This window comes from Balaenoptera acutorostrata, chromosome 11 (genome assembly GCF_949987535.1).
Source record: "Balaenoptera acutorostrata chromosome 11, mBalAcu1.1, whole genome shotgun sequence".
Taxonomy (NCBI): domain Eukaryota; kingdom Metazoa; phylum Chordata; class Mammalia; order Artiodactyla; family Balaenopteridae; genus Balaenoptera; species Balaenoptera acutorostrata.
Window position 1 is genome coordinate 66,960,142 of NC_080074.1, and position 18,300 is coordinate 66,978,441.

The following is an 18,300-nucleotide window of genomic DNA, read 5'->3' on the forward strand; positions in this document are numbered from 1 at the left end:
CCATAGGTTTTGGGTTGTTGTGTTTTCATTGTTGTTTGTTTCTAGGTATTTTTTGATTTCCTCTTTGATTTCTTCATTGATCTCTTGGTTATTTAGTAGTGTATTGTTTAGCCTCCATGTGTTTGTATTTTTTACAGATTTTTTCCTGTAATTGATATCTAGTCTCATAGCATTGTGATTGGAAAAGATACTTGATACAATTCAATTTTCTTAAATTTACCAAGGTTTGATTTGTGTCCCAAGATATGGTCTATCCTGGAGAATGTTCCATGAGCACTTGAGAAGAAAGTGTATTCTGTTGTTTTTGGATGGAATGTCCTATAAATATCAATTCAGTCCATCTTGTTTTTTTTTTTTTTTTTTAAATTTTATTTATTTATATTTGGCTGCGTTGGGCTCTCTCTAGTTGCTGCCAGCGGGGCTACTTTTCGTTGTGGTGCGCGGGCTCTAGGCACGCGGGCTTCAGTAATTGTGGCGTGTGGGCTCCAGAACGCAGGCTCAGTAGTTGTGGCGCGCGGGCTCAGTTGCTCCGCGGCATGTGGGATCTTCCTGGACCAGGGATCGAACCCGTGTCCCCTGCACTGGCAGGCGGATTCTCAACCGCTGCGCCACCAGGGAAGTCCCCAGTCCATCTTGTTTAATGTGTCATTTAAAGATGTGTTTCCTTATTTATTTTCATTTTGGATGATCTGTCCATTGGTGAAAGTGGGGTGTTAAAGTCCCCTACTATTTTTGTGTTACTGTCAATTTCCCATTTTATGGCTGTTATCATTTGCCTTATTTATTGAGGTGCTCCTATATTTGGTGCATAAATATTTACAATTGTTATATCTTCTTCTTGGATTGATCCCTTGATCATTATGTAGTGTCCTTCTTTGTCTGTTGTAATAGCCTTTATTTTAAAGTCTATTTTGTCTGATATGAGAATTGCTACTCCAGCTTTCTTTTGATTTCCATTTGCATGGAATATCTTTTTCCATCCCCTCACTTTCAGTCTGTATGTGTTCCTAGGTCTGAAGTGGGTCTCTTGTAGACAGCATATGTGCGGGTCTTGTTTTTGTATCCATTCAGCCAGTCTATGTCTTTTGGTTGGAGAATTTAATCCATTTACATTTAAGGTAATTATGGGTATGTATGTTCCTATTACCATTTTCTTAATTGTTTTGGGTTTGTTTTTGTAAGTCTTTTCCTTCTCTTGTGTTTCCTGCCTCAAGAAGTTCCTTTCGCGTTTGTTGTAAAGCTGGTTTGGTGGTGCTGAATTCTCATAGCTTTTGCTTATCTGTAAAGGTTTTAATTTCTCCCTCGATTCTGAATGAGATCCTTGCTGGGTAGTGTAATCTTGGTTGTAGGTTTTTCCCTTTCATCACTTTAAACATGTCCTTCCACTCCCTTCTGGCTTGCAGAGTTTCTGCTGAAAAATCAGCTGTTAACCTTATGGGGATTCCCTTGTATATTATTTGTTGCTTTTAATATTTTTTCTTTGTATTTAATTTTTGATAGTTTGATTAATATGTGCCTCAGAGTGTTTCTCTTTAGGTTTATCCTATCTGGTTCTCTCTGTGCTTTCTGGACTTGATTCACTATTTCCTTTCCCATGTTAGGGAAGTTTTTTGACTGTACTCTCTTCAAATATTTTCTCAGTCCCTTTCTTTTTCTCTTCTTCTTCTGGGACCCATATAATTTGAATGTTGGTGTGTTTAATGTTGTCCCAGAGGTCTCTGAGACTGTCTTCAATTCTTTTCATTCTTTTTTCTTTATTCTGCTCCCTGGCAGTTATTTCCACCATTTTGACTTCCAGCTCACTTATTCGTTCTTCTGTCTCAGTTATTCTGTTATTGATTCCTTCTAGAGTATTTTTAATTTCAGTAATTGTGTTTTTCATCACTGTTTGTTTGCTCTTTAGTTCTTCTAGATCTTTGTTAAATGTTTCTAGCATTTTCTCCATTCTGTTTCCGAGATTTTGGATTATCTTTACTACCATTACTCTGAATTCTTTTTTGTGTAGTTTGCCTATTTCATCTTCATTATTTGGTCTTGTAAGTTTTACCTTTCTCCTTCGTCTATAACATATTTTTTTGTCATTTCATTTTTTGTTTTTTTTGATGGTTGGTGCTGTATTCCTGTCTTACTGGTTGTTTGGCCTGAGGCGTCCAGCACTGGAGTGTGCAGGCAGTTGGATAGAGTTGGGTCTTTGTGCTGAGATGAGGACCTCCAGGAGGTCTCACTCTGATTAATATTCCCTGGGGTCTGAGGTTCCTGTTAGTCCAGTGGTTTGGACTCAGAGCTCCCACTATGAGAGCTTGGGCCCAACCTCCACCCTGGGAACCAAGATCCCGTGAGGTTTGTGGCACGGTTAAAAAAAGAAGAAGAAAGAAAGAAAGAAAAAAAGGAGCAGTACAATATCAAAGAATAAAAGACAAAATAAAAGTAGAAAGATAAAAAATATGTTAGGATAAGTAAAAGTATAATTGAAACAACTGCAACAAGGCAAAATAAAACCACAACAGAAAAAAGGAAGAAAAGGCGTGGTGGAGGACAAGCCAAAAGGAGAGATCACTAACAAAGTATAAAGAATAAAATAAAATAAGAAAAATAAAAGATTTATTAGGAAAAATAAAAATATAAAAGAATCAACAACAGTGAATCAACAAGGTAAAACAGAACCCCAATCTAAAAGAGGAAAAAAGAAAAAAAAAAAAAAAAAAAAAGCCTTGACCATGGGGGTGGAGTTTAGGCTGGGGTGGCACTTAGGCAGGGGCAGTGTTTAGGGTGGGGCGGGGCCTAGGCAGGTGGGGGGTGACATTTGAGCATGGGGTGGGGCCTAGGTGGGTGACTTTTAAGCTTGAGGCGTGGCCTCCGCTTAGGACCTGTGGGGAATAGGAGAGGCAGCATGCAGAAATGAGGGCCTCAGGAGTGTGGAGTTCCGTAGTTTGGAGGTAGGGCACTGAGTGAGGGTGTGTGGGTGGGGTTTAGGCCCAGCTCGTTGGAGGGGGTCTCCGAGTGTAGAGTTGGGGCCCTGGGTGGGGGTGTAGGGGTGGGGCTTGGGCTCTGCACGGCAGGGGGGAGGCTCCAAGGGCAGAGGATTAGGCCCGGGAGCCCAACAGGCTTCCCAGTGCCTAAGTGGACAGGGAAAGTACTGGCCCCGTTCCCTTCCGCTCCTTCGTGCCCCTCCCCCACCGTATCCCCCAGGGTCTCCCCCGTTGCCACTGGACCCCTAACCGTGGTTGGGTCCCGCTGGGTGTAGGAACTCCTTACCTCCCCCAGCCAGCCCTCAGGGTGCCGGTCCTGGAGGTCTGGCCTTAACTTTTGCTCCCCCTTCCCTCCCTCCCACTCCCTCAGGACCCGCATGGCTGGAGGGGGCCTCAATGGGCAGAGGCTCAGGCCCGGGATCTCAGCAGGTTCCTGGGGGTTCAAGTGGGCAGGGGAAACCTGGCCACACTCCCTTTTGATCCTCTACCCTCCCAGTGGTTCCCCAATTTACCCCTTCCCCTCCCGCAGCCACCCCTCGGGGCGCCAGTCCCATCCCGCCTCCACTTCTTCTCCCCCTTCCTTCCCCCAGTGACCCACGTCCTACCCAGTCGCTGGGGGTTCCTCCTACCTGCTTAGGTGTCCGTGGTCCCCCACTGGTGCCTGGTAGGTGTCCTAGTTGTGAGGAGACGCGAATTCCGCATCCTCCTAGTATGCCATCTTGACTCCGCCCCCCCAACATGTTTTTAAGAATGGATTTTTATATAGGTGAGGATTAACATTTTACCTTACTATAAGAAAATGAAACTTCTCAAAATTGGAATGTGGGAAGTGGCTGCCTTGTAAAGAATAGAAAATGAGGCTGGAAAGCTAATAACATATAGATGGGGATTTCTATACCAGGTCTGGTGATTAGTTATTAAAAGAAATTTCTAATTAAGGGAAGGAAGACAGGGTTAAAGAGAGGAGGAGTTAGTTGCAAAAGTAGATGGAAACAAAAGGAAATATTAACAATACAATATTATTAAATATTAACAATATTAACAAATTAAACAAAAGGAAATATTTTTTAGTGTATGTCAGTACTAGAAACTATTTATTATTTCCTGGAGATTGAGTTGAATAACTTCTGGAATCCAAGTCTAAGATTTTAGGTTAATGATCCTGAGGAGAGGACTACCTTAGGCTTTGTGTTTCTCTTTATGGCCTGCTAATTCTGCTTCTTAGAGGGCCTAAAAGTTGTTTTATAAAGCATCAGATAAATTTAGAAATACATGGAAATTATTTAGGCATACAAGTAAATGAATCTGACTTCTTCTGATCTTGATAGAATAAAATGGATCAGATTTACTCTTTCAACTTAACTAGGAAACTAGATAAAACATCAAGCAAGAATTTTCAGACATTGGATAACAGTGATTCCTGAGAGAAGGGAAATGAAAAGGATGAGCCTATGATTTCCACAGCTTACTGGGGCGGTGTGTTGAGGGGAGAGAGCTGGTAAAACCTGGCAGTGCCTGGCAGTCTTGTGAGTGGAGGAGACGGAGTTCAGGGAGGCCAAAGTGGCTAAGGTTTGTGAGATAAATACTGGAGGGGAAGTTGCTGAACAAAGAGAAAGCTCCAGAGATATGCAGTGGGCCCCCCTCAAATCTTTGGCTGAATACTGATCTGTACATATATGGGAAGAAACTACCAGAGCCTGGGGAAAGAACCACCAGAAAGAAGGAATCAGAACAAGCCTGAGAGCTAACACAGGTGCCAAGAATAGTTCATGTCCCAACCATCTAGAGTAGAAAAGTTGTGGGGCATTGAATAGAGTCATCAAAAGGGCATTGCTTCAAGAGTGGGGCCAAAGTGACCCTAGAATAAAGGTTGCCCTGAACCCATGGTAACAAGCTTAAATACAAGTCTTGAAAGCTTGAAACTGATCCAACTAACTTAACTATATCACAGAACAAAGCCCAACAATATTTAAAAGAACACAGCAAATTCTGGTAACAACAAAACCCAACAACATGAAATTCACAATGTCTAGCATCCAATTAAAAATTCCCAGGCATGCAAATAGAAGAAAAATATAACAAAGGGAAAAAACAGTCACTATAGAAATACCCAGAAAAGACAAAAATGATAGGATTAGCCAACAAAGATATTAAAACAGATATCATTAACATATTCACATGTTCAGGAAAGTGGACATTATGAGGAGAAAAATGGAAAATATAAAAGACCCAAATTGAACTTCTAGAGATGAAAAATACAGTATCTGAAATGAAAAATACATGAGATGAGATTAACATATTAGACACTGTGGAAGGAACAGTTAGTGAACTTGAAAATAGAGCAATAGGAACCATTCAAATGGAGTAGAAAAAAGGCTGAAAAAGGATGACTAGAGCTTAGCGAGCTCTGGGGCAGTGTCAAGCCTAAGCATGTAATTGAAGTCCCAGAAGGGAAAGTTGGGTGTAAGTGGTATCAGAAAAAATGTTTAAAGAAATAACGGTGGAAGATTTTCCAAATTTGGAAATATACTGACAGATCCCAGAAATTCAGCATACCTCAAATAGAAGAAACACCATAGTGAAATGTATAATAATCAAATTGCTAAAGACCACTGATAAAGAGAAAACTAATGAAAGCAACCAGAGGAAAAGAGGCATATTATGTACAGAGGAACAAAGATCTGTCAGAAACCATGTAGGCCAGAGGACAATATAGCTACATCTTTAAAGTACTGAAGGAGGAAAAAAAAAGCTTGTCAACCTAAATTCTATACCAGCAAATAAATCTTTCAAAAAATAAGGCTATACTTTTTTAGGCAAACAAATGCTGAAAGAATTCATCACCAGCAGACTTCTACCGTAAGAAATATTAAAAGATATTTGTCAGGCAGAAGACAAATATGAGGTAAAAGTTTCAATCTACACGAGGAGTGAAGAGCAGTGGAAATGCTTTCAGTTTTTAATATCTCTGAAAGACAATTGACTAGTCAAGTCAAAAATAAAACAACATACTGTGGGGTTTATAACATGTTGAAGTGAAGTATATGAAAATCATAACATAACGGAGGGGGAAAATGGAAGTACATACTTGTCTAAGGTTCCTGTACAATACATGAAGTGGTATAATGTTATATGAAGGTAGACTACAATAAGTTAAAGACATATAAATCCTAGAGCGACCAGTTAAAAACAAAAACAAAAACCAGAGAGGTATCGTTATAAGCCAGTAATGGAGATAAAATGGAATTAAAAGATACCCAATCCAAAGGAAGGCAGGGAAAGAGGAAGGATACAAAGAACAGATGGGACTAATAGTAAAAAAAGAACATGATGGTAGATTTAAAACCAACCATCTCAGTAATCACATTAAATGTAAATGACCTAACCCAGCACACCCAATAGAAATATAATGTGAGCCATGTATGTAATTTTAAGTTTTCTAGTAGTCACATTAAAAAGAAGTGAAAAGAAACAGGTAAAACTAATTTTATAATATATTTTATTTAACCCAATATATCCAAAATATGTTATTTTGGCATGTAATAAATCTGAAAATATTGTTAATGAGATATTTTACCTTCTCTTTAAAATGTATGTATTTTACGCTTACAGCACATTTACACTTACAACACAATTTGCATTAGTCATATTTCAAGTGCTCAAGAGTCATATTTGGCTAGTAGCTACCATATTGGACAGTATAAATATCCTGTTAAAAGGCAGAGATTGTCACATTAGGTTAAAAAATATGTCTACAGGAAACCTATTTTAAATATGAAGAGACATATAGGTTAAAAGTAAAAGGATGGAAAAAATATACCGTGCCAACACTAAACAAAGGAAAGATGAAGTAACTGTATTAATATCACACCAAGTAGATTTCAGAGCAAGTCATATTACCAGTGATAGACTTTTCATAATGGTAAAGGGGTAAGTTCAAGAGGATTAACAACCTAGATATGTACACACCTAACAGAACTTCAAAATAGATGAAGTAAAAACTGAGAAAATTGGAAGGGGAAATAGACAAATTTATAATTACTGTTGAAGATTTCAACACCTCTTTCTCAATAATTAACTGTTTCCGAGGAGAAGTTAAATCTAAGTGATGCTTGGTAAGAGAGGAAACATCCTGCCAAACATTAAGCCCAACTAGACAAACCTAGCACAGGGAGTAGGTTTTCCTTAGGAAATAAAAACTGCGTAAGAAGGGAAGAAAATCAGACAAAATGAGATAAATTAAGTGAATATGATGGGGTCTACGATATGCTATGCACTCTAACATGTGGAATAAAATGACTAGAATGGAAGTTATAGTGTTTCTAACATGACTCGTGGGAAGATTCCACGTCATTATAGTTTACCTCTTTAAAGTGTTTCTTAATAGAAGTAGTCCTATTGATAAACCAGGGATTTATGTGAGGTCACAGGGAGAATAATTACAGTTGTCATGACTCCATAAAAATAGATGTTGCCTGCCTCTCTTTCTCTAAAACCTTGGCAGTAATTCTAATAATTTGTTACTTGAATTCGCATGTGAGAAAAATCCTGGACACAGTGAGGGATGCAGTAACGTAGAGCTTACCTGAAGTCTGCCTTCTTGGTTTCCATAGTATTATTAGATTAGATCTTTTAGGAGTGAGTGACCTTCTGACTCATAATATTCAGGGGTTGTTGCTTGTTTAGTCTTTTGGGTTTTGTGGTTGACAAGGATAAGTCTAATTTAAAAATCAGAATGAGGAAGACTTCCCCAGTGGCGCAGTGGCTAAGAATCCGCCTGCCAACGCAGGGGACACGGGTTCGAGCCCTGGTCCAGGAAGATCCCACATGCCACGGAGCAACTAAGCCCGTGTGCCACAACTACGGAGCCTGCGCTCTAGGGCCCGCATGCCACAACTACTGAGCCCGCGTGCCACAACTACTGAAGCCCGCGCGCCTAGAGCCTGTGCTCCACAACAAGAGAAGCCACCGCAAGTAGCCCACGCACCACAAGGAAGAGTAGCCCCCACTCACCACAACTAGAGAAAGCCTGTGCACAGCAACGAAAACCCAACACAGCCAAAAATAAATACAATTAAATCTTTAAAAAAAAAAATTTCAGAATGAGTATGTAGAGGGGAAAATCTGGAGGGGTAAAATAGGAAAACAGCTTTTTTTCCCCCTGAAAGTTATCGTGGTCTCTGCTCAGGAACACTGTCATGCTCAGGACTTTTAGAACATTTATTTCCTAAGTCAATTATAAGGGTTCAGAGTGTGAAATTGGAAAGGGTTAACGTCAGGATTGTATTGTGAAATGTTTTACTTCTAAATGCATGAGAAAACAATAGTTTGGCTGGTTTACTGCGTGAGAAGGAGGATACAAATAGCAGTCATTTATGTCATTGTGGTAACATACAGGAAAAGGATTGAGTCCTTAGTTTGAAAACATGGTAGGCTTTTCTTTTAAAGAGAAGCTTTTTTCAGCTTCAACCTGGCAACTCTTCAAATAAAATCACAAAGGAATAAGACACTATAAACAACCATTCCACCCCCAGACAGGACTGCATAGACAAGTAGGCACTCATGGCCAAAGCTGCAAAGGCAGCAGGAAGGGCAGCTCTTTAGGCACCAGGAGCTGCAGCAAGCAGAGGCAAGTGTGGGCCCCCAAAAGAGTGACAAGTGCAAGACAAACAGTAGGCACCGGGCTGACTTATTACTCTTAGCCCCCTATTCCAAAGGGAATTGAAGATCTTCTGCAGCTAAGAGAGTCCTGTGTGCAGAAAGGCTCTCACTATGGAAGGGGAGGGAACCTTGTCTTCACAAAATACAAGCAAGTGCTCTGACCATCATTGCTCCTCTTTCATCTTAAGCACTGTGATCCCTTCTCTCATTTCTTTTTCCTTTATCTTCAGCCCTCTGTGAGATGACGTGTAGGATTCTTTTTGTTCTCGTAACTCCTAGCTTGTTTTTTTGGTATGATTGTGTCTTGGCTGAACTACGGCAATTTTCCTCATTTGGATAGAGTAAGAGCTGAAAAACTGAGGAGAGAAACTCAGATCTAAATTCTGCCTCAGATGTCAGATTACATGTCCTCAGTTAATGGGAGGGAACATTGAAGCCACTAAACTCCCTCCTACTGAGATACAGAAGAAATGAAAAAGAACCCAGACCACTCCGTAGAGCTAATTAATGAGCTGGCTTTGGAGGAAGCCATTTCCCTCTCAGTGGAGAAACCTTGGTTGGAGGCAGAACTGAAGCAGTGGAAGAGGGATTCTTAGTGTGGTATCCTGATCACTAGGTCTCTGTTCCTGTTCAGCTGGCTTGGTCTTTAGCTTTATAGGTCCACTCTCTCAAAATAACAAAATGAAATAAGAAGCCAAACAACTCAGTCTATGGAGGTCCAGCTAAACTTAATTGGTTTCTGGCACTCTTTCCTCCTGAAAAATAGGATAGTCATGTATAGCATGACACTCATAATGTCATCCTTTTCACTTCAGGGTAACTATACCAAAGGTGGTATACCCCTCTGATGGGCACCTGGGGGAGATATATCTCCGTGGCTTTCATGTGCTTGGCTATCCTTATCTCTCTCTAATTTCTTCCACTTCCATCCTAAGTCCTTGTTGCCTGTTGTAATATATAACTTGTCTGCCCCCATGGAAGGTTTGGCTTACAGTGACTGACAGGTTGTCTGCCTGTTCACTTCACCCCCTGGATTGAAGGGTTTAGTTAGCCTCATAGGATGGCTAATACTGTGGGATAGAATGCCAGAGGAATCAGTCCCTTCCTGCTGATTTTCTCTCACTAGAGGATGTAGATTATAGCTGTGAAATCTGTGCTTGCTGAGCAAGATCCTCCTGCATTCCTGGCTGCCTTCACAAGTGGAGAAGCATCCTTTAGCACCATTATCTTCGGGGGCAGGGTTAGATTAAAAACCTGGATTGGAGAAATCTGTGATCCTAATTGTGTCTTAATTCATTATCATTATTTTAAATAACTGAGCTCCAGTTACCTATTGGGCATCACTCAGCAGAGAATTAACCACAACCTGAGTCCTCTGGGCCTGTTGTTCCGTCTTCAGAGATGCAGGAAAAACAGTGTCTTTCTTCAGTCCTAGCTCTCCCTCCCACCACCCTCAGAGCTCTGCTTCATGGTGAATGTGGTTTCCCTGCAACTGCTTAGGCATCCTCATCTATAGGCCCTTTCTCTGGTCTAGACCATGCTCCGGTGTGTTCCTGGCAGCGTTCCCTGCTGCCTCCCCAGTATGTAGTTGCCTACTATTGGGCTCACTGCTCTGGCATTCTAGTGTGTAAATATTTGTCAAAGGACGGGGGTGTTTTCCCATTCCCCAAAAAGCATTCTGAAAAATGTGCCTGTTTTCTTAGTCATATTTCCAAGCTTTGGATCAGTTAGCCCATTCATTCCTTGCAGTTGACAGACACTGGCCTGACCTCAGCTGGCCACATAAAATAAGTATGCAGTAACTTCCGGCACAGTAACTTTCAAGCTTTGGTACCAAGGAGTCCTGGACTTAAAGGAACCATGGATGACATAGTCATTGTTAGAGAACACATTGTTTCATTAACATATCTCCTGTATCAAGCATTTTAATTTCTTTCACTTGTACTTGATATTGAAGGCATAAATGGAATCAACAAAAATGAGGCAGCTAACCATATAGATTCTGGGGGAGAACTTTACTCTTCATGTTTGTCATTTTACTTTCAGGTCTCATGTAATGTAGGTTATACTATATCCATGTCTGCCTCTATAATGGTGACATTGCTGAGCTACTACCAGTTTAGAGATGTTTTTCCAATATAGTTGATGGTTTATTCTGTCGCTCAGTTCTACTTGAGACCAAAACAGTTTGCTTCTGCTAGGTGGCTTGTTAGGCTGAAAATGCAATCCTTAGTCATGGAGCAGAATTTTCTATCTTTGTGCAGAATCAGGAGACCTACATAGAAGGATTGAACTACTGATCTTAGCTTTATTAACACTAGACTCTGAGCTCAGGATTTATTTAAATTATTCACACAGTCCCGATAGATTAAAGGAACTGCTTGTGTGTACCTCATTAAACTGCTTGTACTCCTTCCTTTCCTTTTCTCTGAGTCTCACCTTGTACCACCCCTTCCTCCTCCTTTTCCAGTTTTTTTAACCTAATCTTCAGTCTTCTACAAGTCTGGCCAACATCTTCCCATATGTATCTGGAACCATATATATACACATATGTGTGTGTGTGTGTGTGTGTATACACACACACACACATCAGCTTTTTCTGTTTTCACTGTTTATAACCACCTCAACACCTCCCTCCCTTCTAGTCAGAATTTGATATAGGGACATGAGGCTGTTGGGTGTTGAAGTCATAATTGAATTGATTAGGAAACTAACCTATGCTGTGCAATATCGTAACTGTGTTTCCTTCTTACAACACAACTATTTTGAAAGGCTGGAGTATCAATTTTAATACATATACTTTCTTCCCACAGATCATCAACTTCTACATGAATATGCTGATGGAGCGAAGTAAAGAGAAGGGATTGCCAAGTGTGCATGCATTTAATACCTTTTTTTTCACTAAGTTAAAAACAGCTGGTTATCAAGCAGTGAAACGTTGGACAAAGAAAGTGGATGTCTTTTCTGTTGACATTCTTTTGGTGCCCATTCACCTGGGAGTGCACTGGTGTCTTGCTGTGAGTGCCTCTTTTATTACTGATAAAATTTAAAAGAAATCTATGTAATTATAGAATACACAGAGAGTGGTGAATATTCTACATTTTCACTAGATGACTGAGAGAAAAAGTAGCATTTAGTTGTCTAAAAATTGGGTAGATCAGTGAACTCCCTGTCAAGAGTGGGAGATACTTAGACTTTGAAGAAAGCTATGGAGTTTTCCTTTTCTGGAAATATTTAAAAAGGGAGTTATAAGTCAAAGCAGGCTAAAGGCAAGGCATGGGGAGTAAAAGTGACTTCTCAGTGATGCTGCCAACTCAGATTCTATGACTGTTATTTTCTGCCTAATCATGACTTGTCTTGCATACTTGGTAATTCAATATTTTTTATGATTCTGAGAACATGGATACATGAGCTTAATATATTAATAAAAGTATAAAAGTATTTCACAGTCTGTTTTGAATTACATTTGAAAAGCATAAGCCAAAAGAAAATTCTCCAAGTAAAGAAACAAAAACTAGACTCTTTTACCATCTTTCAGAAAATGTATGGAAATTATCTCACTCAACTTACGTTCTCTGAAGAGCATGTTGTGTCTTCACTGTTACCCACAGTGCAGATGGAGAACCTGAGTACTAGGAAAAGGTTTCAGGGCAATTACTGGAGCCACCAGTCAATCAGCCCCCATCGTAGTTCTGAGTAAATAACCCCCCTGTTCTTCTCTCCTCTGCAGATTAAGCATGGTATAATGCTAAGCATCCATCAAACTTGTCATGATATCATAGGAAATCTTGCAGAAGGTTCCAAATTCCAGGGAAGGGAAAAGCTGAGAAACCAGTTTTCTTCACTTCATAAACACAGATTTTTTTTTTTTTTTAATTCCCAGGTTGTAGACTTTAGAAAGAAGAATATTACCTATTACGACTCCATGGGTGGGATAAACAATGAAGCCTGCAGGATCCTCTTGTAAGTAGGGAGTTGAGGACAAAGAGTTTGATGTTGGGTATATGTTATGTTTTTCCAGCTATTGAACTCAGTTCTCTGATCCCTTCAATGTAGTGATTAATAAAGGAAATCTTTATCTTGAGTAAGAATGGATATTTTCCATCTAAATAAGTAAAGTTTAATAATAATATAATACCAAAAATACACCCTAATGGGGATAATTACTGTCCCAGTGCTCTAAATACAGAGTGGATATATACATATAGATATAGAAACTACTTAGAAATCATCTACTCCAACCTCCTAATTTTTCAGATGAAGAAACCAAGACCCACAGAGGTGACTTAGATTTGCTCAGGTCCTGCTAGTTAGTGGCTCAACTGGGAACCAGAATGCAAATCTCTTTATATCCCATCTGTTTCTCTTTCCAAAATGTCTGTTTCTCACTGTACCATTTTGGCAGCCAGGAGGGGGCTGGGTTCCAGAATGGTGAGCAGTTCGCACTTAAGAAGAGTGCTGTATATGAGGTATGCACTCAACAAATTGTTGATTTGGATTGAATTTTCACACAGGAGAATCAAGACTGTAAATAAATAAATACCTCAGTATTGCTGGAGAAACATTTTTCTTCCATTAGGTTGAGTTCTGTAGGACCATATAAACCAAGGAAAAGAACCAAAACTTGTTCCTCAGGACGGACAGTAGGTAGAAGGAGCCTGGGTATCAAAGGCAGATGTCATGCTTCTCTTGGGTTGACAGGGAAGGCCTGAATTGTGGGACCTCCAAAGGAAGCTTAGCAGTCCAAAGATTCCCTGCCCAGTAGTATATACTGTTTTCCTTAGACGCACAGAAGAAAACTCTTCCTAAGGATTGTCAGCCCCGTTCTTGCAGTGGCAGCTGTCATCACTGCTCCCCAAGCTCATCTCATTCTCTCCCAATACCTTTAGGCAATACCTGAAGCAAGAAAGCATTGACAAGAAAAGGAAAGAGTTTGACACCAATGGCTGGCAACTCTTCAGCAAGAAAAGCCAGGTACATTTCTTCTTGATGAGATGGAAATCCTGAGACCTAGGGTATTGGAAAGAAAAGGATTTTACTGCTTGGTCCCCAGAGACCTTCTGTGTTAGTGTCTAGCCTCACCTCAGCTTAGTCGTTTGGTTCCTTGGGGAAGATAGAGTAAGCTATCTGTGGGAAACTAGTAATGTGTTTCTTATGAAGAACTAGGTTTTATAAATGCCCAGCTATTTTGCTAAACTTTCATCTGTGGGAAATGTTTGCAGATTGTTTGGCCCTTGTGGGAGGGGCCAGCTTTTACACCCTTGGGTGTCATGGAAATCTAAGATAGTCTCCTGTGTGATTAATATGAAATACACAGGCTGGACTGAGATGCTGAATTTTTTTCTCTGAGCCTCTGTTGTTCTGAGTCGGGGACCAGGGTCATCTCTTCCAAATTCAGGGAAACCTGTAAAATTTATATCCTTTGGCTCTTATTTATAATCAAATAAGAAAGAAGGAAGCTTGGAAAGATGTCACTTTTTTATTGTTTTTGGCCTTTCAGGAAATTCCACAGCAGATGAATGGAAGCGACTGTGGCATGTTTGCCTGCAAATATGCTGACTGCATTACCAAAGACAGACCAATCAACTTCACACAGGTGAGCCAAGCCTTCAGGAGGGAGCTCTATGACCACCCTGTCTCCAGGCTGCCGGATAGATGTTTTTCCCTCCACTTGCTCCACTTAGGGGGCTCTGCTTCAGCTTGTGGCTCATAACACGGGTGGTTACTGCCTGTGCCGCGTCACAAGAAAAAGGGTAGTGATAGGCCACATCCTGGGTTACCGTATATCACATATTGTGATATATGGGCAGAGCCTTCTTCTCTGCCCATCTCTCCCACCTACCTCAAATCCTGTAAGAAGCAGAGAACTGGGACCAGAGCAAGTTTCCTGTAGTTTCCCTTTATTTGGATAGCAGTTAAGTTTTGGAACAGGCCACACCTTGATCTAGTGTAATTTGTTATGCTGCCCTCTTCCCCTGCCCCTCACTTGATGCAGCTGGTCAGTCTTCTTATAGTTTGTGATTGTTTATTTCTGTCCACGTGGTCCTTCGGAGACCAAAGTGGATTGAGACTAGAGATTAGGGGTTATTCTGTGTCCTCCACTTAACTCTTTACTTCTGTTTAAATCAATGGCTTTACCAGATTTTTCCACCATAGCCCTTGGGTGGAGCTCACTCTTGCAGTTCCTATAACTCCTCCCGTAAAAAGTGAGTTTTTGATTTTCAAGTGTCGGATCTCATATCCTCTTAAAAGTTTAACATAGAGGACTTGATAGACACCATTCTCAAAATTCTTGGAGACATTTGGGTGTACCCTAGGGACTTCTGGCAATGCCCAACAAAACTTCTAAGGTTACAACAATGGAAAATAGCAATAGAGATAGTAATAGAAAAAAGCAATAGAAAGAAAAAAAATCACATGTGATGAAGAATGAGCCATTTGAAAGATCAGAAATTCAGCTGAGATTATTTTAGTTGAAAACTTCAAGACGGAAAGGAGTGTTAGGTCTGCATACAAGAAATGAAAATAAGGGTGTCTCTGTGTCCCTACAGCAACACATGCCCTACTTCCGGAAGCGGATGGTCTGGGAAATCCTCCACCGAAAGCTTTTGTGAAGACTGTCTCAATTAGCAGACGTGGACTTGTGGGAGACCAGCTCTTTGTTGTCTACGGCCAGAGACCTTGGAAACAGCTGCTCCCAACCCTCTGTTCTTGTAAAGTCCTTGATCCTGGACCAGGCCCTGGAGAGATGCACTCACAAGCACATCTGCCTTTCCTTTTGTATCTCAGATACTATTTTTGCAAAGAAACTTTGGTGCTGTGAAAGGGGTGAGGGACATCCCTAAGCTGAAGAGAGAGACTGCTTTTCACTTCTTCAGTTCTGCCATCTTATTTTCAAAGGGCTCCAGCCTCACTCAGTCTCTAATTAGGGGCCTGAGAGAAGCTTGGAAAGACTCTTGATTTCATGTAAACTCTTGTTGTTAGGCCTTACTAAGAGGTAGGAAAGGACGTGGGCAAAAAGGTAGGGATGAAAACCACCAGCATATACACGCACACATACATACACACAGGATTTTCAAGATATGTCACTGGGAAAGTGACTGTAAACTGGACTTTGGGGCACCTGCATAATTCCCTCCTCCAGGACCTTTCCTATTTATATGCCCCTTTGTGAAATCCGTCTGCTTCTGTACAAGGCTGTTTTATCATCTGTAGCTTCTTCCTCTCCTGAGGCACAACACGTGAGCCCTGGATGGACCCCAAAGTCCCAGGCAGTCCTTTCCTTAAAAGCAGAGGCTTGCATGTGCTCACAACACATGATATGGGGAAGACCCACCCAGGGAGCGGTTTAGTGGAGCGACAAGGCACCGCTTTTACTGCTACCTACTTCTGACCAAGAAGAAGGACCTCAGTCTTTAGCATACAATTCCAGCATTGGATGAATGCAGGTCTAGTTTGGTCTGTGGCTAGCTAGTTTAAATATGTTTCTAACCACAGAGAATTTAATATATATATATATTTCACAGGGATATGTTTTTTTTTTTTTTGAAGGCTGAATGTGTTCACCATTTTAGCCTGTAGGTTTATTACCATTTTCCAAATTTAGCTCCAGCACGCACAGATCCCAGCCCCTATGTGTAGGGTGTTTGTGGACTTCCTAACGAATATTTTGATTCCTGGTTGAATTTTGGCTTAGGGGTAGAGGTTACAGAGGGAGGCAAGATTTTCAACTGGAAAACGGGTGGAATTTGGACTGATCAACTTGAGATTGAAAAACTGCTATTCCTTTTGTTCTTTGTGGCATCTCCCCACCCTCTGAGCGCTCCTCAGGCTAGATAGTGAAACGATCCAATGCCAGTGTCATTTTGTACTTAAGTTCCAAAATAGGAACATTTTATACTTTTTTCTGTATTGTAATAGGTAGTTTTGTATGAAATCTTTTCTTCTCTTCCCATGTACCTCATCCTTTCCAACATTGTGCTTTCTCCCTGGGCTTATTTGAAAATTTTACTCTGTTTTATATCAAGCTTGTTTAGTACATTTTTCTATGTGTTACCACAGGTTACAATTTGAAAAGAAAACTATTTTTTTTAAATATTCCATTGTTAACTGAATGTTACTGTTTTCCACTCCAGCAACTAGATGTCCTACCTTTTTCATACTGCCTGCCTTTGGGGGGAAGACCACCTTTTGTTTGTTTGTTTTCTTTTTTTTCTTCTTTCTTTCTTGCCTGTTTTGTTTTGTTTTGGTTTGTTTTTTTTTGTTTTGTTTTGGGTTTTTTTGGTGTTTTCTATAGGAAATAAATAGCTTTCTATATATGAGTTCCTGGGACTTTCACATTCTCTTTTAGAGAGCTATGGCATGCAGGCTCATTGTGGGACTCCTGAACATTGATTCTTGGTACTTAATGTATTTAAGTGACAACTTGAAAGGTGGCAATATGGTATAGATTTTGGACCATGAATCAAAAAGACCTGAGTTTTTCAGGCACTCTTGCTATTGTCTGGGGGACTCAAAACAAGATACTTCTCTGTATTTATTGTTTGTCCATTTAGATAACATCTGTCTTACTTTCCTCACAGACTTTTTGTACAGACCAAAGCAACAAATATTTATTGCCATGTACAGCAGAAAATGAAACATGCAACAAAAGCACTTTGAAAAATATACAAGGAATTGTTAAGCCTGTCTGAATTTGGCCCCACTTTCTGACCAGTGCAGTTTTGTACAAGGTGAAGTTAGTGATCCTGAGATGCCCTGCATGAGTGGGCCAGGCTGAGACACAGGTTGTGGTCCAGGGTGGGAACCAAGTAGACTTAACATAGTGGGGGCCATTCTTTCCAGAGAGCTGCCCAAGAAGAGCAGGACTAGCATCTGTAAACTTTCTTCTTCATTTAAGGGCGGACCTTGATGACAGGGGGGAAAAAATATGACGTTCCTGTATTCCATGGCCAAGGGCGTGTTACCAATGTCTTGTTTAACCTGCTTTAAACTAAAGCCTGTTGCTTTCCTTTTCTCCGATCTTCCCCTCTCCTCTGTGTCCAGTGCTCATGATTACCTGCCTCCCCTAAAAAAAGGAACACTTGATGGATGATAAGCTCTAGATGCCAGATATGGAGCCTTCAGCAGAAACCACAGTCTCAACAATCACTCCTGGACCCTGTACAGAGAAAATCAGACCATTCCTGCCCATTTGAGGATACATGGTGCGAGGCACAGAGGCTAGTTCCATCCCATTTGTCATCTGGGACCCACCATTGCTCCCGGGAGCCCTGTTTAGGTTTGAATGTAAGAGCGCTTTTCCCTCATCTGGCCTGGAGACTCTGTGTAAACTGACTCTTCATATTTCTCTGTGGTATCAACTTCTCTCTTATTTTGCCCTTGTAATTGTGCTAGCATCTTCTACCCACTGCCCCTAGCAAGATTAGCCCCAAAGTTTTAGTGTTCTGGGATAGAAACAGGTTGCCTGGAAAAGCACTGCCAGCAGCCATATTCCAGAGTCTGTCCATCGCCACCTGGTTCTGCGTGGCCCATAAAAGGCTCTGGTGGGTAGAGAGGGAGGGTTTGCTTCAGAGCCCCAATGTTTTTAGCATTTCAGCTTCTGGTCCTTCTCCTGTGCCATCCCTCCAGCTCTCAAATACGTCTTAACCCAGAGTAAGAGAGACAACTG

General features: G+C 40.9%; 1 protein-coding gene across 3 annotated transcripts in view; it reads left to right on the forward strand.

The window, feature by feature from the left end:
- SENP1 (SUMO specific peptidase 1) overlaps nt 1-17,760 on the forward strand; it is a 57,650-nt gene extending 39,890 nt beyond the window's left edge. For all 3 annotated transcript variants that reach the window (XM_057557303.1, XM_057557301.1, XM_057557302.1), the window contains 5 exons: nt 11,444-11,647; nt 12,514-12,593; nt 13,520-13,604; nt 14,131-14,226; nt 15,182-17,760. In XM_057557303.1, the coding sequence (XP_057413286.1) occupies nt 11,444-11,647; nt 12,514-12,593; nt 13,520-13,604; nt 14,131-14,226; nt 15,182-15,244 (528 nt within the window). In that variant the 3' untranslated portion in view covers nt 15,245-17,760. The remainder of the gene's footprint in view (nt 1-11,443; nt 11,648-12,513; nt 12,594-13,519; nt 13,605-14,130; nt 14,227-15,181) is intronic.
- Nucleotides 17,761-18,300: the final 540 nt, after the last annotated feature.